This window comes from Papio anubis, chromosome 18, assembly GCF_008728515.1.
Source record: "Papio anubis isolate 15944 chromosome 18, Panubis1.0, whole genome shotgun sequence".
Lineage (NCBI taxonomy): Eukaryota > Metazoa > Chordata > Mammalia > Primates > Cercopithecidae > Papio > Papio anubis.
The window spans coordinates 2,089,931-2,110,880 of NC_044993.1; the positions used below are offsets into that span (position 1 = coordinate 2,089,931).

At 51.8% G+C, this 20,950-nt stretch overlaps 2 protein-coding genes across 5 annotated transcripts in view; both read left to right on the forward strand.

The window, feature by feature from the left end:
- CA5A (carbonic anhydrase 5A) overlaps nt 1-8,694 on the forward strand; it is a 55,418-nt gene extending 46,724 nt beyond the window's left edge. For 2 of the 3 annotated variants that reach the window (XM_003917292.5, XM_009197017.4), the window contains one exon: nt 3,125-3,711. In XM_003917292.5, coding sequence (XP_003917341.2) covers nt 3,125-3,277 — 153 coding nt within the window. In that variant the 3' untranslated portion in view covers nt 3,278-3,711. Of the gene's footprint in view, nt 1-3,124; nt 3,712-8,302 lie in introns of those variants that run through there. The other variant, XM_031658035.1, reaches the window with a different exon arrangement.
- Nucleotides 8,695-18,427: 9,733 nt separating this feature from the next.
- Nucleotides 18,428-20,950, forward strand: part of SLC7A5 (solute carrier family 7 member 5) — a 39,572-nt gene continuing 37,049 nt past the window's right edge. For both annotated transcript variants that reach the window (XM_003917291.3, XM_009197016.4), the window contains exon 1: nt 18,428-19,095. In XM_003917291.3, coding sequence (XP_003917340.1) covers nt 18,558-19,095 — 538 coding nt within the window. In that variant the 5' untranslated portion in view covers nt 18,428-18,557. The remainder of the gene's footprint in view (nt 19,096-20,950) is intronic.

Consider the following 20,950-nt stretch of genomic DNA (forward strand, 5'->3'; position numbering starts at 1 on the left):
TTTTTCTATTTTTTAGGAGATGGGTTTTCACCATGCTAGCCAGGATCGTCTCAATCTCCTGACCTCGTGATCCGCCCGCCTTGGCCTCCCAACGTGCTGGGATTACAGGCGTGAGCCACCGCGTCCGGCCCTCCTTTTTCTTATCTAAATAGTTTCATTGCCTTTTTTCCCGAAAATTAGTTAATAATACTTGTATACATTTTTTAAAGTTATACTGTTGGGCTGGGTGTGATGGCTCATGCCTATAATCTTAGCACTTTAGGAGGCCGAGGCAGGCGGATCACTTGAGGCCAGGAGTTCGAGACCAGCCTGACCAACATGGTGAAACCCCATCTCTACTAAAAATACAAAATTAGCCGGGCGTGGTGGTGCATGCCTGTAATATCAGCAACTTGGGAGGCTGGGGCAAGAGAATAACCTGAAGCCGGGAGGTGGAGGCTGCAGTGAGCCAAGATCGCACCACTACACTCCAGCCTGGGCAACAAGAGCAAAACTCCATCTCAAATAAATAAATAAATAAATAAATAAAAATACAAAAATTAGCCAGGCATGGTGGCGGGCGCCTGTAGTCCCAGCTACTTGGGAGGCTGAAGTAGGAGAATCACTTGAACCTGGAAGGCGAAGGTTGCAGTGAGCTGAGATCGCACCACTGCACTCCAACTTGGGCGACAGAGTGAGACTCTGTCTCAAAAAAATTAAAACAAAAAATAAATAAAAGTTTATACTATCATTTTTTTCTGGAAATCTTAAGAATCTGTAACAATTCTGTCTGTCCAAGGCAGTTTAGAACCACAAGTGTGCTGCTTTTATGCCCCGCCCCCACCCGGCAGACGTTTCTCAGCAGTCGCAGCAGGACTTAGCATCTCTGGTTCTTTCCGAGGGCTCCAGGTGACGGTCTTTCAGTCTCCTGGGTCTGCGAAAATATTCCCTTGTTTACTCATCACGGCGTGATGTCATTTGCACTTGGAGATGTGGGATGCAGAATATCTGCCTGCCTCCAAAGCAGACCCGTCGGACATGGGGAAGGCTTTGGTTGAAGGTGGCCCCTTGTCAGCAAGACCCTTATGCCACTCAACAAGCATATATGTGACGAGTGCCCATTCTGGGTCTGTGCCGCCAGGAGAGGGTGGGAGGGAGGCAGGTGTGGAGGGGCGGCACAGGAACAGGGCATTCATCTCAGAACACTGCAGTCTGGCAGGAAAGTAGAAGCAAAACCAATAGTATTAAGCCAGGGTGGCCAGTGTCATGTAAAAATGCAGGGCAGGAGCCCCTTATCCTGAGCAGGGGAGCTAGGGAGGCAGGGTACACATGTCCTGGGAGGCGAGGAGTTTTCCAGGGGAGGAGAAAGGCTGCCTCTCTGAGACAGTCAACAAATGTGCAGACCACAAATGTGGATGAGCACACCGTGGTCAGGGCCCAGGAGACCACGTACACCGTGCACAACACAACTCTAGGGGGCACGTGATCATCGCGCAGGGTTAACTGGCTCAGTACGCTGTCAGCATGTAGACATAATCTCACTTCTGAATTTAATTGAATGTGTGAGTTAACTCACAGAGTTCATAAGTATATTTTGTGAATAAGTGAGATGATACATAAAAAGTCTTTTTTTTTTTTTTCCTTCGGAGATGGAGTTTCCCTCTTATTACCCAGGTTGAAGTGCAATGGCATGATCTCAGCTCACCACAACCTCCGCCTCCTGGGTTCAAGTGATTCTTCTGCCTCAGCCTCCCAAGTAGCTGGCATTACAGGCATGCCCCACCACACCTAGCTAATTTTGTATTTTTAGTAGAGATAGAGTTTCTCCATGTTGGCCAGGCTGGTCTCAAACTCCTGACCTCAGGTGATTCACCCACCTCAGCCTCCCAAAGTGCTGGGGTTACAGGCGTGAGGCACTGTGCCCAGTCATAAAAAGTAGTCTTTTAGTTCCTTGAGTGAAAAGTAAATTCAAATGTTACTTTAGCATTTATATTATATGTGTCAGTTATCTATTGCTGTGTAACAAATAGCTCCAAAACATAGTGACTTCAGAAAACAATCATTTGGGCCAGGTGCAGTGGCTCATGCTTGTAATCCCAGCACTTTGGGGTATGAGGCGGGTGGAACACCTGAGGTTAGGAGTTCAAGACCAGCCTGACCAACATGGGGAAACCCTGTCTCTACTAAAAATACAAAATTAGGCCGCGTGTGGTGGCTCACACCTATGATCCTAGTACTTTGGTAGGCTAAGGTAGGCAGATAACCTGAGGTCAGGAGTTTGAGAGCAGCCTGATCAACATGGAGAAGCCCCATCTCTGCTAAAAACACAAAATTAGCCGAGCATGGTGGTGCATGTCTGTAATCCCAGTTACTCGGGAGGCTGAGGCAGGAGAATTGCTTGAACCTGGGAGGCGGAGGTTGCCACGAGCCGAGATCACACCATTGCACTCCAGCCTGGGCAACAAAGGCGAAACTCCATCTCAAAAAAAAAAAAAAATTAGCAGGGCAAGGTGGCTCATGCCTATAATCCCAACTACTCAGGAGGCTGAGGCAGGAGAATCGCTTGAACCCAGGAGGCAGAGGTTGCAGTGAGCTGAGATCTCGCCAAAGGCACTCCAGCCTGGGAAACAAGAACAAAACACTGTGTCAAACAACAACAACAACAAACCAATCATTTATTTTCTCCCACAGTTTCCATGGGTTGTGAATTTGGGTGGCTCTGGCTTACCATCTTTCATGAGTTGTAGCCCAATGTCAGCTGGGACTGTAGTTATCTGAAAGCTCAACTAGGGCTAGAGGATTCATTTCCAAGGTTGGCCCTCTCAAGTGGCTGGCAAGTTGGTGCTGGCAGTTGGCTGGGAGCCTCAGTTCCTCTCTCCATGGGCCTCTCCTCGGGGCTGCTTGAGTACCCTCCCAATATGGCGACCAGCTTCCCCCCAGAGCAAGTGATCCTAAAGACCAAACAGAAGCGGCAATGCCTCTTATAACCTGGCTCTGCACACACCTTCCCTTACACCATATTTACTGGTCATTTCGGGCAATCCTGATTCAGCATGAGAGGGGACCACACAAGGCCTGAGGGACACCCAGGGGCTGGCTCACTCTGCACTCATACCAAGCTCACCCTGGCTGCCCTCTATTCCAGCTCTCTGCATTTCGTACTCTCCTGTTTTCTGCACTTGGTGAAGAGGAGAAGATGATGGTGAACAACTATCGCCCTCTTCAACCCCTGATGAACCGGAAGGTCTGGGCATCCTTCCAGACCACTAATGAGGGCACAAGATCCTTGAGACGTTAGGTCCACACGAATAGCAGAACTGACTTTGAAAGAAGGAAGTGCTGTTTCCCAGGTTTCACAATGTGATTGTACGTGACTTCTGAAATTAAAAAGAGAGAATGGGGTTATTGCTTTAGTTGATACACTTTTCAGCTGCAAGTGAAAGAAAGATGTGTAAGTACCATAGGGAACATAACGCAGGATGGAAGCGTGTGTCATGGCACCCAAGGCAGGTGCAGGGTGCTTAGTTTCACTGTAACAAAGTACCACAAACTTGGTGGCTTAAAACAACAGAGATTGATTCTCTTATGGTTCAGTGAGTCAGAAGCCTGACACCAAGGCGTCCGCACGGCTGCTTCCTTCTGAGGCTCTAGGGGAGGATCCTTTTCCTTGCTTTTACAGCTTCTGCCTCCTCCTTGTGAGAACTCCTGGCCGGGCGCGGTGCCTCACGCCTGTAATCCCAGCACTTTGGGAGGCCAAGGCGGGTAGATCATGAGGTCAGGAGATCGAGAACATCCTGGCCAATATGGTAAACCCTTGTCTGTACTAAAAACACAAAAATTAGCTGGGTGTGGTGGTGCACATCTGTAATCCCAGCTATTTGGGAGGCTGAGGCAGGAGAATCGCTTGAACCCGGGAGGCGGAGGTTGCAGTGAGCTGAGATCATGCCACTGCACTCCAGCCTGGGCGACAGAGTGAGACTCTGTCTCAAAAAAAAAAAATAAAAAGCTATAGTAATTAAGATAATGTGGTACCTGTCAGAGAAGGACAAATCAACCAATGAAAAACGATAGCGTGTCTAGAAGCTTCCATACATTAGTGATCCCTGAGTCATGCTGTAGGGAATGGATGGGCTTTTCTGTGAATAGTTTTGGATAATTTGGATATCTATCTATCTATTGATTGATTGACCAATTCATCTGTCGATCCACGGGGTCTCACTATGTTGCCCAGATTGGTCTTGAACTCCTGGGCTCCAACAGTTCTCCTGCCTTGACTTCCCAAAGTGCTGGGATTACAGGCATAAGTCACCCCACCCAGCCAACTGGATATCCAAATGGGGAACCATGAATCTTTTTTCTCACCATACCTCACACCCCTACCTCACAGCACACACAAAAATTAATTTCTGACAGATCATAGATCTAAACAGGAAAAGTAAAACAACAAAGCTCCTAAAAAATAACATAGGAGCTGGGCATGACGGCTCGCACCTGTAAACCCAGCGCTTTGGGAGGCCGAGGCGGTTGGATCACCTGAGGTCGGGAGTTCCAGACCAGCCTGACCAACATGGAGAAACCCCGTCTCTACTAAAAATACAAAAGTAGCTGGGTGTGGTGGCATATGCCTGTAATCCCAGCTACTCGGGAGGCTGAGGCAGGAGAATCACTTAAACCTGGGAGGCAGAGGTTGCAGTGAGCCAAGATCACGCCATTGCACTCCAGCCTGGGCAACAAGAGCGAAACTTCGTCTGAAAAAAAAAAAAAAAGACTTGATCCAGAACTCAGTGATGGGTCTGAGCGTGGCTTTTCTGTCTTTCTTTCATGATGTTGTCTCTGTCTTGGCAAGCTCATTCCTTTGGTGGAAAGAGAGCTACCACTGGTGCCAGGACGGTTTCCATTAATTTATGTAACATTTATTGAGCGCCAATTATGTGGCAGGCTCTACTCTAGACTCTGGGGATGGAGCCTAGACTGCCTCAGGTCTGAAGAGCCTATGCCTGCGGAGCTCACACTCTGATGAAAGGAGGTGGACAATGATGCATAAACACAGAAAGTCTGGGGTAGCAAGTCACAGGGAGAGGACATGGCTGGGTGGGGAGGTCTCTTCTACAGGGGCCATTTGGGCAGAGACCGAGGGAGGAGTGAACCACATGGCTACATGAGGGCAGAAAATTCCAGGTAGAAGCTGGAGGCAGGAGTGCCCTTCGGGTGTTCAAGGTACAGCCAGAGGGTGAGGGCAGCCAAATGCAGGGGTGAGGAGAGAGGCATGGGAGGCAAGGGTGGTTACTGGGGCACCACAGGCTGGGTGGAGACTTTGGAGCTGCTGCTGGGTTCTGAGCAAAGGGCATTTTTAGTGGGGAGGCTAGGTTTGGCTGTGCTGCTAAAGAGTTTTCCAAAGTGGTCGTTCCTGTCCTTGCCACTGGGTCACTGTATGCATTCTGGAGGTTGTGCCCAGGTGTCTCCTGCGGATTTCATTTACATTTCCCTAATGATTAACCATGATGAGTATTTTGTGCAGATTCATTGGCCATCCGCATCTCCTCTTTCACCAGATACCTACTTGAGACATTTGCCCATTTTTCTCTTGGGCTGTTTGTGGTTTTCTTACTGATTTTTTAGGAGTTCTTTATATATTCCAATTATAAGGCCTTTGCCCATTTTACAAATCTCTTCTCCCACTCTGGGGCTGCCTTTCACCCTTTTTCTTTTTTTTTTTTTTTTTAGACGGAGTCTCGCTCTGTCACCTTGGCTGGAGTCACTGCAACCTTCACCTCCCGGGTTCAGGCGATTCTGCTGCCTCAGCCTCACAAGTAGCTGGGATTACAGGCGTGCGCCGCCATGCCTGGCTAATTTTGTATTTTTAGTAAAGACGGGGTTTCTCCATGTTGGTCAGGCTGGTCTCGAACTCCCGACCTCAGGTGATCCGCCCACCTCGTCCTCCCAAAGTGCTGGGATTACTGGCAGGAGTCACCGCGCCCGGCCCGGATCAAGCTTATACCAATGGCTGCAGCTGATCAGTTTCGCAAGCCAACGGGTGCCCTTTCTTGTAAGCCAGTTTGGGTTTCTTTTTACCTATTACTTGCTTGGAAAAAAATCTGAATCAGTACAGTATTTTGCTTTTCCTTTTTTTAGACAGAGTCTCTCTCTGTTGCCCAGGCTGGAGTACAATGTCACAATCTCGGCTCACTGCAACCTCTGCCTCCCGGGTTCAAGTGATTCTCCTGCCTCAACCTCCCAAGTAGCTGGGATTACAGGTGCCCATCACCATGCCCAGCTAATTATTATTATTATTATTATTTGTATTTTTAGTAGTGATGGAGTTCACCATATTGGCCAGGCTGGTCTCAAACTCCTGACCTCAGGTGATCTGCCTACCTTGGCCTCCCAAAGTGCTGGGATTACAGGGATGAGCCACCGAGCCTGGCCCAGTATTTTTATTTTCACAGCCTTAAAAAATATTCCTGCCAGAAGAGAGAAAGTTTTGCAATCAACCTAAACATGTTATCTTCCAACCTTACTTTACATTACGGTACGTTACCCTACGTTATGGTCAGATAAGCACAGAAAACAGATGCTAATCTGTTTCCGAAGGAAACAGGGGAGATAAAGAATAAATGATAAGTAGATTAGGTCAAGTGTGGCGACTCATGCCTGTAATCCCAGCACTCTGGGAGGCTGAGGCGGGTGGATCACGAGGTCAGGAGTTCAAGACCAGCCTGGCCGATATGGTGAAACCCCCTTCTCTACTAAAAAAATACAAAAAATTAACTGGGCGTGGTGGCACGTACCTGTAGTCCCAGCTACTTGGGAAGCTGAGTCAGGGAGGAATGCTTGAACCCTGGAGGTAGAGGTTGCAGTGAGCTGAGATTACGCCACTGTACTGCAGCCTGGGTAACAGAGTGAGACTCCATCTTAAAAAAAAAAAAACTCAGGCTGGGCACGGTGGCTCACGCCTGTAATCCCAGCACTTTGGGAGGCTGAGGTGGGCAGATCATGAAGTTAGGAGTTTGAGATGAGCCTGGCCAATATTGTGAAACCCCATCTCTACTAAAAACACAAAGAAAAATTAGCCAGACCTGGTGGCACATACCTATAATCCCAGCTACTGTGGAAGCTGAGGCAGGAGGATTGCTTGAACCTGGGAGGCAGAGGTTGCAGTGAGCCGAGATGGTGGCCACCGCACTCCAGCCTGGGGGACAGAGCGAGACTCTGTCTCAAAAAGAAAAAATAATAATAATAAAATACAAAAACTAGCTAGAAATCTCTTGAACCCGGGAGGTGGAGGTTGCAGTGAGCTGAGATTGTGCCACTGCCCTCTAGCCTGGGCAACAGAGTGAGACTCCACCCCCTGCCCCCACCAAATTAAAGTTTCTGACTCTTTATAGGAGGTCACATTTGGTGGTGATGCTGGGTGAAAGAGGGTTGGGTGGAAGGAGTCAAAGTGGAAGTGGGATAGCACCAAGCTGGGAAACGGGCACGTTTCAGTTCTGCCTCTAACTGATGCTCCTGACTTAGAATCCATCGATCAAGAGGAGTTTGCTGAAGGATAGGGTGTATGGCTGCCTCGCCCGCTCCTGAACCAGGCCCGGGGTGAAGTGTGTTGTGCGCATGCAGCAGCTCCAGTCCCGCTGTGGGTCGTACTGACATGCTGGGCCCAGCCCACGCCCCAGAAGCTTGCAGCGCTGTTGGTCTGGGGAACGGTGTTTTAGGAAGCTCCCAAAGTGACAGGATGATGTCATCGGGCATAAGGGCCACGGCACTCCCACTGAGTTGTGACAAGTTCTACAAAATCATCCCTGGTTTTTAATAAGGAAACTGAGGCTCACTTGAGAAGTTGAGAAACTTGTCACTGACCCCCCAGGCCAAGGGATAGGCAGCATTTTACTCTTGCTTCTCTGATTTGTGCAATTAGTCAAGGAAAAAGTGCAGCAAAGAGAGAAAGTCCTGAACTTTAAAACCCAGGAGAAAGCTTATCCTATAATGCTGGGCAGTTCACGCTGATGGAAGCAGTGGCCAGAGGAAGGCACTTGCCTGAGCTTCCTGCAGCAGTATGAGAACAGCCTGTTTCTCTGGTGGGGAAGGGGTGACACAGTCAATGGAGGGGGTGGTCTCTGAATCTGGAGCTTGGGATGGGGGCAGAGAGCAAGCTATACAGCCATTCTCCATGGACCGCCCATTTCCATGGGGACTTGGGGACACAGAAAGGTCCAAGAGGCCAGAGGGGCCCTGGGCTCCAGTTCTACCCGCTCCACGTTGACATCGTGTCCAACAAGACACCAAGAGAAGCAGGGAGTGGCTGACCTTCATTTTCCATATCGACACGGGGGGCCCTCTGCGTGCACGAACATCTTTGGCTCCTGAAAAATGGCCTTTGTCAGTTATTTTTAAAAACTGGTGTTAATCCTGAGATGTGGAGGTACTCCCGGGAAGCCAACCGAGCCTGGACACATGGAGATGAAACCACAAACACGCCCAGAGGAAAAGACATTGATTCCAACCCTCAAAGCAACGGGACAAAAAACAAACAGGAGGCTTCCCTCCCGCCCCAGGGACAGCGGCCAATGTCTGCGGCTCTAGAGGACAGACTCTCCCTGGGACCAGATTGCGACTTCCGATTGTATTATAGAATTTCTGGCCCAACTTTTAAGGTTCAAGGCTTCCTCCCTTTGCTTTTATGTTATTTTCTCGTTTAATAAAGATACGCATGTGTGAGAAGCATCGCCTGTTCCCAGCCGCCGCCTCCTCCTCCCCGGCTTCCTCCCCGTCCCCAGCACGTCCTCCCATTGACCTTCCAGAGAACCAAGCTCAATTCAGAGCAGGCCATGTGCCCAGCTAAATCCCCTCAGCCTTGCCCCATCGGGACAGAATTCACATTCTTGTCCCCCTGCCCCTGCCCTCTCCTGGAAGCCCACTCTGTGCCAACCAGGATGTCGGCCCCCTCCCACCCCAGGGCCCTCGTGGCTGTTCTGATGGGCCTGAGGGCACCCTTCCCTGCTGGTCCTACACCACCTGCTCGACACGTGCTCCTCCTGTTCCCTCAGCCTGAACTGAGCCCCCAGATGGCACCTGGCACATAGCGGTGCCCAGCAGTAATGGGGCTGTCATTTTTTGACACTTGTCTGTCCTGCTGAAAGGTGGGCTGTCCGTGCACTGCTGCGTCCCCACCTCTGTGCCCACCAACCCCTCCACACACATTGGAAAGAAAGTCTGAGGGTAGAAGCCAGGCATTCGGCCAGCCCCGGGAGCACAGTTCTGCAGTGATGGCAACGCCAGCAGCTCGGGGTCCTCCACCTGCTGGCTCCGGGAGCACAGTTCTGCAGTGAGGATGACAGCAGTAGCTTGGGGTCCTCCACCCACCAGCCCCGGGAGCACAGTTCTGCAGTGATGGCAATGCCAGCGGCTCAGGGTCTTCTACCCGCTGGCCCCCAGGAGGCGGGCACAGGTGTCTCCCTGCTTCACAGAACAGGAAACTGAGACTTCGAAAGCTGAGCTGAGTCACTCGCCTGGTGCCACATTAATCAGCAAGTGGTAGAGGTGAGATTTGAACCCAGGACCCTTCCATTCTAGGCCTGAACTGCTTTTAGTTTTTGGATGTAAAGTTCACACATAGCATAACATTAACCGTTAGTAATTTAAACACGTACAGATCTGTGGTGGTCACTCCCAGTGTTGGGCAACCATCCCTATCATCTAGTTCCAAGACATTCCATCACCCCAAAGAGAGACCCCATCCACTCAGCCCTCACTCTCCATCGCCCCTGCCCCCAGCCCTAAGCAGCCACGAATCTCGTCCGTCTCTCTGGATCCACCTGTCCTGGACATTCGTGCACTCGGAATCATACAACGCATGGTCACTGACCCTTTCACGCAGCCCAGTGTTTTCAGGGGTCCTGCACGGTGCAGTGCTTCTTCCTGTGTGCGGCTGAATGACGCTCCAAGGGATGGCGGACTACACTGGGTTTATCCATCATCCACGGATGGACAGGCCTGAACTCTGACCCCGACTTCTACTGTTGCTTCCATGTCATCTTTTTTTTTTCCAAGATGGGTCTCACTCTGTTGCCTAGGCTGGAGTGCAGTGGCGTGATCTCAGCTCACTGCAGCCTCAACCTTCCCAAGCTCAGGTGATCCTCCTACCTCAGCCTCCCCAGCAACTGGGACTACAGGTGCACCACCACCACAACAGGTTAATTTTTGTATTTTTTTGTAGAGATGGGGTCCCTCTGTTGTCCAGGCTGGTCTTGAACTCCTGGGCTCAAGAGATCCTCCCACTTTGGTCTCCCAAAGGGCTGGCATTACAGGCGTGAGCCACAGCACCCGACCTCCAAGTCATCTTTGACACACAGAGCACGTCTGAGAGCAGCAACAAGACTAACTTTGGGGCCAAAGCTGAGAAGTGGGGCGGAGCCCTTCCTGGTGGCCGGTCGTCAGTACGGCGCCTGAAACGCACACAAAGTCTATTTCTATTTTATCTAGTTGAACCTAAGCAAAAAATCTGGCCCTGCAATCTCTAACCTTGCTTCTAGCTGTTACTGAGCAATCGCAGGGCTTCGGATTTTACTTGCAGGCATGGCCACTGTTTACCGTTCCCCCATACGAACTTCAGAAGCTAGAAGGATTCAGTGAAGGAAAGTCATGAGTGCCTTTTCTCTAACCAGAACAGTGGATGTGGCTTTCAAGGTGCCACCAGGCGCAGCTGAAATGAAGTTCTCTCTTTTTTTTTTTCTTTTTTTAGACAGAGTCTCACTCTGTTGCCCAGGCTGGAGTGCAGTGGCACGATCTTGCCTCACTGCAACCTCTGCCTCCCGGGTTCAAGCAATTCACCTGCCTTAGCCTCCTGAGTAGCTGGGATTATAGGCACCTGCCACCGCGCCTGGCTAATTTTTGTATTTTTAGTAGAGACAGGGTTTCACCATGTTGGCCAGGCTGGTCTTGAACTCCTGACCTTGTGATCCGCCCACCTCAGCCTCCCAAAGTGCTGGGATTACAGGCGTGAGCCACCGCCCCCGGCCAAAGTTCTCTTTTAACTGGGAGAATTCACATGCTTCTGAATCTGGCTGCCTATGTAAGTGGCACCGTCATTGTGGCCATCAGCATTGCCATGAGGATTAAAGGCCCGCCCTGGGTCTGAAGCCAGGCTTGGCCACTTACTGAACTGCCCTTTTTCTCCAGCCATAAATGAGGACTAACTACGGTTGCTACAAAAATTAAATGGCATAGAAAGTGTGAAAGGAACATAAATCCTGGGACCCCACACTCACTAACCAAAGGGAAAAGTGAAGCTAGCGACTGTGTCATGGGGACCGGCCTCCTGTGTCGGTTCCAAATTATTGAGGAACAAATAACTACAAAGATGAAAAGATTGGCTGGGCTTGGTGGCTCACCCAAAGTGCTGCAATCCCAGCACTTTGGGAGGCCGAGGCGGGTGGATCACTTGAGGTTAGCAATTCCAGACCTGCCTGGCCAACATAATGAAACCCCATCCCTACTGAAACTACAAAACGTAGCCGGTGTGGTGGCAGGTGCCTGTAATCCCAGCTACTGGGGAGACTGAGGCAGGAGAATCACTTGAATCTGGGAGGTGGAGCATGCAGTGAGCCAAGATCGACACACTATGCTCCAGCCTGGCGACAGAGTGAGACTCCATCTCAAAAAAAAAAAAAAAGATGAAAAGCTACACACCTCCCTCACATTTTGCCCATAAGGAAATTCTTTGTGGGCTTCAAGATCTTCACCCTAAAGCGCTTCTGTTAAAGTTCACCCTGGCAATGTGAACTGATAGCTTATCTTCACATGCGCTGGGACGAGGGGCAGAACTGAGTTGTCCCTCCACCCACCTGAGGCAAATGCATATCTCATTGTTTCCGCCGCCCTGTCTTCGGTATCTTACGTAAAACCGCAGAGTCACTGAACCAGACAAAACTGTGACTTTTCCTCCACCCCCTCACATGAAAATTGTGTATTTCCCAATATCCTGCCCTTCCCCCTTTCAATATTGAAGCCTTCAAAATCATCTTCGGATAAAGGCACAGACCAGTCTCCCAAGTGTGCGTCCCTAATGTTGGCATTTAAACCTAAAATGGTGGAGACTTGCCTCAGTCATCTTCCGTGACTGGCAAGAGTCTTTAAGGCCTGGCCCAGGCCAAACACTCACTGAGTGGCTGCCCCACACACCTATCTACCAGGAAAAAGAATGGAATTTCTGGTTGTACTCAGGGCAGCCCCACCCCGTCAAGCATGCCGACCGGGAAAGCTAACCTCTGAGCATAGCAAAAGCATGGTTTTCAAAAACAAACCTCCGGAAGAAGCAAGGACCCTTGCTATGTTAAAAGATGCAGACATTTCTCCCCTACAACTGAGAACCAGCCGGGCAGGGGACTCACAGACGTGAGGCAGCCCCAGCAAGCCTGACTTCAATGAAGGGTTGTGAACCCAGCAAATCTGAGCCTCAGTTAATTTAAAAAGTGTATTTTGCCAAGGTTGAGGGCGCGCCCATGACACAGGCTCAGGAGGTCCTGACCGCATGGGCCCAAACTGGTTGGGATACATTTTAAGGAGACATGAGACATCAATCAAGTACATTTTAAAAATACATTGGTTTGGTTCAGAAAGGTGGGACAACTCAAAGCAGGAGGGGGGCTTCCAGACTAGAGGTAAATTTAAACATTTTCTTCCTTTTTTTTTTTTGAGACAGGGTTTCGCTCTTCCACCCAGGCTGGAGTGCAGTGGCATGATCTTGGCTCACTGCAACCTCCACCTCCCACTTTCAAGTGATTCTCTTGCCTCAGCCTCCCAAGTAGCTGGGATTACAGGCACCTGCCACCATGCCCCACTGATTTTTGTATTTTGAGTAGAGATGGGGTTTCACCACGTTAGCCAGGCTGGTCTTGAACTCATGACCTTGCGATCCGCCCGCCTCGGCCTCCCAAAGTTCCCAAAGTGCTGGGATTATGGCTGTGAGCTACCGCGCCTGGTCAATTTAAACATATTCTGGTTGACAATTGGTTGAGTTTGTCTAAAGACCTGGATCATCGCTGGGCGTGGTGGCTCATGCCTGTAATCCCCGCACTTTGGGAGGCCGAGCTGGGTGGGTCACCTGAGGTCAGGAGTTCGAGACCAGCCTGGCCAACATAGTGGAACCCGGCCTCTACTAAAACTACAAAAATTAGCCAGGCGTGGTGGCGGGTGCCTGTAATCTCAGCTACTCGGGAGGCTGAGGCAGAAGAATCACTTGATCACGGGAGGCCGAGGTAGGAGAATCACTTGATCCTGGGAGGCAGAGGTTGCAGTGAGCCAGATCGTGCCATTGCACTCCAGCCAGGGGACAGAGTGAGACTCTGTCTCAAAAAAAAAAAAAAAAAAGAAAAACACAAAAGACCTGGGATCAGTAGTAAGGAATGTTTGGGGGCCAGGCACAGTGGCTCACGCCTGTAATCCCAGCACTCTGGGAGGCCGAGGCGGGCGGATCATGAGGTCAGGAGATAGAGACCATCCTGGCTAACACCATGAAACCCCGTCTCTACTAAAAATACAAAAAATTAGCCGGGCTTGGTGGCACGTGCCTATAGTCCCAGATACTCGGGAGGCTGAGGCAGGAGAATCGCTTGAACCCAGGAGGCAGAGGTTGCAGCGAGTCGAGATCACTCCACTGCACTCCAGCCTGAGCGATAAGCAAAACTCTTGTTTCTCTGGAGTGAAAAAAAAAAAAAAAAAAAAGGAATGTTTGGGTTGCAGTGAGGCTGTGGAGATGAAAGTTGTATCATGCAGATGAAGCTTTTAGCTAGCAGGCTTCAAAGAGAACAGGCTGTAAAATGTTAATCTTTAAGTCTGATAGACTTCAAGTCTGTGCTGGTGTTAGTGCTGGAGAGGTCTCCCACCCCCACTTCCCTTCCTGGCCTGAACCAGTCTTTCAGGTTAAATTTTAAGAGCCCTGGCTGAGGAGGAAATCTGTTTAGATGGCTGGAGCATCCCTTAGAATTTTATTTTTGGTTTACAGTGTTTACCAGGTAAGTCGTTTTCCTGGGAAAAAGAACGAGTTGAAAGGAAGAGCAAGGATCCGCTCAGGCCCTCACTCCTGCATTTTGCTGAGATGAAAACCACAATCTGCACTGGGAGACTCGCCTCACAATCTGAAAAGGAAGGATTGTCCCCCAGGTTCCCTCTCCTCGCCCTGCGGCCTTGCTGCTCCCCTGCAGCTGCTCCAAATGACAGAATAATGAGAGGTTCGCCTAGTGAGAGAGGGTGGCCTGCTCAACTCCACGCTGGCGCTCTGAGCGGGACGGAAGAAGCCTCGTCTCATTTATGCTGCAAACGGCCTTAAGAAGGACCTGAAGGGGACCACGCACAGTGGCTCACGCCTGTAATCCCAGCACTTTGGGAGGCCGAGGCGGGCGGATCACGAGGTCAGGAGATCAAGACCATCTGGGCTAACATGGTGAAACCCCGTCTCTACTAAAAATACAAAAAAAACCCAAAAAAATTAGCCGAGCGTGGTGGCAAGCGCCTGTAGTCCCAGCTATTTGGGAGGCTGAAGCAGGAGAATCGCTTGAACCCGGGAGACGGAGGTTAGAGTGAGCCGAGATCATGCCACTGCACTCCAGCCTGGGCTACAGAGCGAGACTCTGTCTCAAAAAAACAAAAAAACAAAAAAACAAAAAACAAAAAAAACATGTCATGATCGTTACTGGTGACATACATTTTGTTCCACCATGTGGATGTACAGTGTTTACCAAAACAAATCTGCTGGACATTTGGCTTATTTCCAATATTGGCTATTATTATTTTTTTGAGACAGGGTCTCACACTGTCACCCAGAGTGGAGTGCAGTGGCATCATCACAGCTCACTGCAGCCTCAATTCATGAGCTCACGCCATCCTCCCACCTCAGCCTCCTGAGTAGCTGGGACTACAGGCGCGCACCACCACACCCAGCTAATCTTTTTTATTTTTGGGAGAGACAAGGTCTTGCTATGTTGCCCAGGCTGGTCTTGTACTCCTGAACGAAGCAATCCTCCCACCTTGGCTTCCGCAGGTGCTGGGATTATAGGCGTGAGCCACCACACACCCAGCACTGGCTATTATCTCTTAAAGCTATAGTAAACAACTGTGTAGTCAAAACACAGCATATATTCTTTTTTCTTTTTTTTTTCTTTTTTTGAGACGGAGTCTCCGAGTCTCGCTTTGTCGCCAGGCCGGAATGCAGTGGCACGGTCTTAACTCACTGAAACCTCCGCTTCCTGGATTCAAGCAATTCTCCTGCCTCAGCCTCCCAAGTAGCTGGGATTACAGGCATGTGCCATCATGCCTGGCTAATAACACAGCATATATTCTTATTTCCTTAGAGAAATCCCAAAAGTGGAATTGCTGAGTCAAAGGGAATTAGGCTTTTGATAGACACTCCCAAATTTCCCTCTATAGAAAGCACTCTCGGCCAGGCGCGGTGGCTCAAGCCTGTAATCCCAGCACTTTGGGAGGCCGAGACGGGCAGATCACGAGGTCAGGAGATCGAGACCATCCTGGCCAACACGGTGAAACCCCGTCTCTACTAAAAAATACAAAAAACTAGCTGGGCGAGGTGGCGGGCACCTGTAGTCCCAGCTACTCGGGAGGCTGAGGCAGGAGAATGGCGTAAACCCGGGAGGCGGAGCTTGCAGTGAGCTGAGATCCACTGCACTCCAGCCTGGGCGATAGAGCGAGACTCCGTCTCAAAAAAAAAAAAAAAAAAAGAAAGCACTCTCCCATCAGCTGCATGTGGTGGCTCACATCTGTAATCCCAGCACTTTGGGAGGCCAAGGTGGGCGGATCACAAGGTCAGGAGTTTGAGAGCAGCCTGACCAACATGGTGAAACCCTGTCTCCACTAAAAATACAAAAATTAGCTGGGTGTGGTGGCGCGTGCCTGTAATCCCAGCTACTCAGGAGGCCCAGGCAGGAGAATCGCTTGAACCTGGGAGGTGGAGGTTGCAGTGAGTCGAGATCGCACCACTGCACTCCAGCCTGGGCAACAGAGTGAGTCTCCGTTTCAAAAAAAAAAGAAAGTATTCTCCCAACCACCTCAAGTGAGAGTGACACAACTTTTTTTTCTTTTTTTTTTTATCCTCTGAAAATACACAGCTTTTGATAAATTACTGACTGGAGCTGAAAAGACCACGGTGCTGCTGACGATGGGCTGAATTGTCCGTAAAAAACAAAACGCTGCCAAATGTGTCCACCAGATGGCACTCTTTGCTAAGATTATAGAGTCGTAGTTTTCAGGTGAAGGCGTTTCAGAACTTCAGATTGCATCAGAAAGTCTGAGATGAGTAGATTCGCTGCATAAATCTAGGATGTTGTCATATGAAAACCAAGTAAAAACCGACAGAGGTGGTGTAATAGCTGTGTGACTTGAAAACGCTCATAGCTGTTGTCACCCTTCCTGCTCAAGGGCTCCAGCACTTGCCAGGAGCCTGGCTCTGGGGGCACCAACCATGATTTGCACCAACTGCACAGGGCCCCTCTGTGCCTGTGGGGCCCCCTGCGCCTCCCTTATTAATTCTCACTCACCCTGGGCTCTCAGCTCCAGACACCACCTCAGAAAAGTCTATGTGGACCTGCCTGGTCCCTGTCGCTGGCTCACTTGGCCCCCTGTCGTGTCCTTGGCTTATCATGGTTGTAATTCTATGCTTTGGGGTACGACTGTTGGTTGTCCTTCTTGTTGCTCAGAGAAGAATGGCAGAATGATTAAAAGTACCATATAAGTTCAGAGTCAAAAGGACAGCTCCCAGGCCACTTGCTGGCCAGACAAGAGAGGTAACCCTACTTACTAAGCCTCAGCTTCCTTATCTCCAAAATGGTTCTAATTGGCACCTACCCTATTGCATAAGATGCTGCCTAGAGGAGGACTTAGTGAGTGCTCAGTGACTTTGCCCAGCCATGGTGGTACTGTCTCCTTCCCTCTGCAGGCACAGAGGCAAGAACAAGGTGGATGGAGGGTTCTCTGCACCTTTCCCAGCCAGCAATGTGGACGGCAGATTAGAAGTTAGCATCTGTGTGACCTCTGCGCTCCCTGCCTGTGGCTGCCTGGACTGCTGAGCTTTCGCTTGGTTTTATCACTGCAGAGGAATGCCCGCCATACTGGGGGGCAAGCAAGGTCCAGAATGACAAGCCCTGGCATTCCTCAGTGGCCCCCTCCCCGGGGTGGGGCCTGGACATTCCTGGCTGCAGTTAGACGTCCCAGCATGACGGGGACTCCGACCCCCCTCCACCATGGCTATTGTTCGGAATTCTGTGGATTCCAGAGGCATCTGCCCAGCAGACTGTCTTGCTGTGAACAGCCAGCTCTGCAACCGGAGTTTGTGTGTTTGCCCTGGGAGGGTGAACGTTCACCCAGAACAAGGCCTCCCCACATGCCTGTAGGCTGCTGCCGCTGTGAGCTTCCAAGGAGCCGTTAGGACACATGCCAAGGAACCCCGGGTTGGGGGGGATCCCGGGAAGCTTCCTCCCTGACCCACACCCTCTGAACAGGTCTTTGGCTGCTCACCAGTCTGGTCAACCTCGGGGCAGTATTTATATTCCTTCCCATTTCCAGGCCTAGAGCCTTGGCACCCCGCTCTCGCTCCTCTAACTGAAATTACCTCTCAATCCTTTTTACCTGAGATGCCTCTCACATTCCCCAGGAATAACAAGTTTTAAAGCCCCTTCACACTGAAGTCTGCCTTTGAATTCCTCAGCTAGATTTAGGGGTGGGATCTTATAGCTCCAGGGGAACCCCCCCATTCTGTTGATTAAATTGAGCTCAGGCAGACTCCTGGCTTCCCAAAGCCCGTGTTATTACCGCTTCTCAAAGCTGCGGGCACCGGATCGCCGTCTTTGGCAAGACTCCTTTGTGATACAATGGGAATCACTGGGTGGCCTCGGTTCGGTTCTTCCCTCCTCTGAGTTCGCGGCTCACCAGCCACCCTGATGCAGCCCCCAGGCTGGAAGGAGGCTGCAGGAGCTTCCCCGCGGGTCATCCTCTCATGCCTCCCCCGTGCCCCAGGAGCTGGTTGTGGGGGCTGCTCTATCCCCTCGGCCCATCCGGGACAGGAGCCTAGGTTCGCTTTGGGGGGTACCCCAAACCCCATCATTGGCTTCAGGCCAGCCTGGTGCACCGCCGGCTCCCAAGCTAGACGCGAGGCTGCGGGCGAGTAGGTGAAGGGGCGCGCCGTGACCTCCAGGCCCCGCCCAGGCGCACCCGGGAGGACGGGCTGGGGCGACGCGGGCGTCGGCGGGGAGGTCGCGAGGCCGGGGTCTCCACGGCGCAGGAGGGCCGGGCACTCCGGGGACGACGCGGGCCTGGGAATAGCCCGCCAGGCTGGGCCGGACGACGCACGTGCTCCGAGCGGGGCCGAGGGGGCGGGGCTGAGGGCCGGGGCCGGGGCGGGGCCTGGCGGCGGGTTACGGGGCGGGGCGGGGCCGCGGGCGGTGGGCGGGGCCGGCGGGCCCGGGCCTAAAAGGCGGCGCGGGCGGGGCTCCTGACGCAGCGGCGGGCGGCGGGCGGCGCGCGCACTCCGGGCTGGGTTGCGGCTCCCGGGTCTCCCAGGCCCGGCCGGCGCGGAGAGCATGGCGGTCACGGGCCCGAAGCGGCGCGCGCTGGCGGCCCCGGCGGCCGAGGAGAAGGAAGAGGCGCGGGAGAAGATGCTGGGCGCCAAGCGCGCGGACGGCGCGGGCCCGGCGGGCGAGGGCGAGGGCGTGACCCTGCAGCGGAACATCACGCTGCTCAACGGCGTGGCCATCATCGTGGGCACCATCATCGGCTCGGGCATCTTCGTGACGCCCACGGGCGTGCTCAAGGAAGCGGGCTCGCCGGGGCTGGCGCTGGTGGTGTGGGCCGCGTGCGGCGTCTTCTCCATCGTGGGCGCGCTCTGCTACGCCGAGCTGGGTACCACCATCTCCAAGTCGGGCGGCGACTATGCCTACATGCTGGAGGTCTACGGCTCGCTGCCCGCCTTCCTCAAGCTCTGGATCGAGCTGCTCATCATCCGGCCCTCCTCGCAGTACATCGTGGCCCTGGTCTTCGCCACCTACCTGCTCAAGCCGCTCTTCCCCACCTGCCCGGTGCCCGAAGAGGCAGCCAAGCTCGTGGCCTGCCTCTGCGTGCGTGAGTACGGGGCGCGGGCCGGGGGTTGGGAGGTTAGGGTTAGGTCCCTGGATCCCTGGGTCCCTGGGTCCCTGCATCCTTGCGTCACTTCTCCCCTGGCTCCCACATCTCTACATTTTTGCATCCCTGGACCATCCCGGCAGTTCTAGGCTAAGGTCATTGGTCCCAGAAACCACGTGCGTTTCTTTCATTCATTCTTTTACACTTCTTCCCACGGGCTAGGAATATCTTCAGTGAGGGGACGGCAGGGTCCTTGCCCTGCCCTTCGGTGAGCATTCCATTCCCCCACTTAACCGATTCAGGCAAGTGCCAGCCTCCCGTTGGCCCCGCTGAGCAATACTCCCAGCCTCTTGCGTGGCACCCACGTGGAGTAACTGAGCAACCGATTTACTGTTAGAGCTCCGATTGCTGACTGGTTGGTAAGAAGGAAATTGCAGTTAAAAAAAAAAAAAAAAAAAACCATTCATTTCTGCTCTCCAAACCAACCAGCTTGTCAGGAGTCAGTGACACGGGCTGACTCATAAGAAAACAGTAGTAATAAAATCGTATGCGGGCAGTGACTGGTGCTGGTTTAGGCTAAGGGATCCCCCCGAGGGTTGCCCAGTAGTGAGACAGGGGAGCGTGGCTGCAGATTCAGTCTTGGAGTGGATGGACGTGCGAGTCCCAGGTTAGGCTGGGAAACAGCCATGGGGCAGCTGTTTTGGTGGGCTCGGTGCTGGTGTGTTCTTCACCAGGCCACAGAGAACTGCTTTTCAAAACAGTTTTCTTGTGGGATTTCAGGGGGGAAATCACTTGTACCAGATGTCACATGATTTGGCTGGGTGGGGTGCGAAGGCAGGTCTTGGCAATTCTCAGGTTCATCCCACGGCCTTGGAAGGGTCCTGCTTTTGAGGTTTATGTTGGAACCCTGGCCATCCCAACTTAGATTTATTTGCGTTAAGAGCTGCCAGCTAATTTGAGGATGGGCCTGGATCTCAATAGTGTGTGCACACATTCAAGATGGGAAGGACTAAATTTATAGTTTGGAGCCAAAATCAGGGGACTGTGTAATTACTTGGAGTGACTTCTGACTGGCAGGACCTGTTGGCGCAGTTTTCTGCCACATTGTGCTTTGGGGGGAAGGGAGAGGGGGAGGCATTTATTCATAAATGTGAGAATGTGAGAATGCCCCGAGGGCAAGACTCAGCAGGGCTCTGTGTGGTTTCCCTGAGTCTCAAAAGCTTCCCTGAGGCTCTGAGCGGAGCAGCCGCACCACTATGCAGGTCAAAGCCAGGAAAAATCATAGCAGGACAGGAGTGGGTAGAGCTTGTGGCTTCCAGCTGGGCGATGTGGATGTAGAGGATGACTCTGGTTTCTCTTTTTGTCATTAGGAGAATTTCACGAGTTCAGTCTCCCTCCCACCTAGGTACATGTCGGCCTGGAATGTAACGACATGGATAATAGCTTACACAGCCTGCACTCTTATCTTTAAAAATGAATATCTGGTTGGCTGGGTGTGGAGGCCCACACCTGTAATCCCAGCACTTTGGGGGGCCTAGACGGGCGGATCTACGGAGGTCAGGAGACCAGTCGAGATCCTGCCACTGCACTCCAACCTGGGTGACAGAGCAAGCCCATCTCAAAAAATGAGTTCCTGAGTGCTGAGCCTCTGACTTCCTACTGGTGCCAGGAGTGAGTCATGGGAAATGCTGCATTGGCCACCAGGAAGGAGACATAGGATGGGGTGCTGCCTAGTTTTCTCTTTCTAATGAAAAACACATCAGTCATACATGAATTCGTCATCATTTAAAAATTCAAACCAGCCAGGCACTGTGGCTCACGCCTGTAATCCCAGCACTTTGGAAGGCTGAGGCGG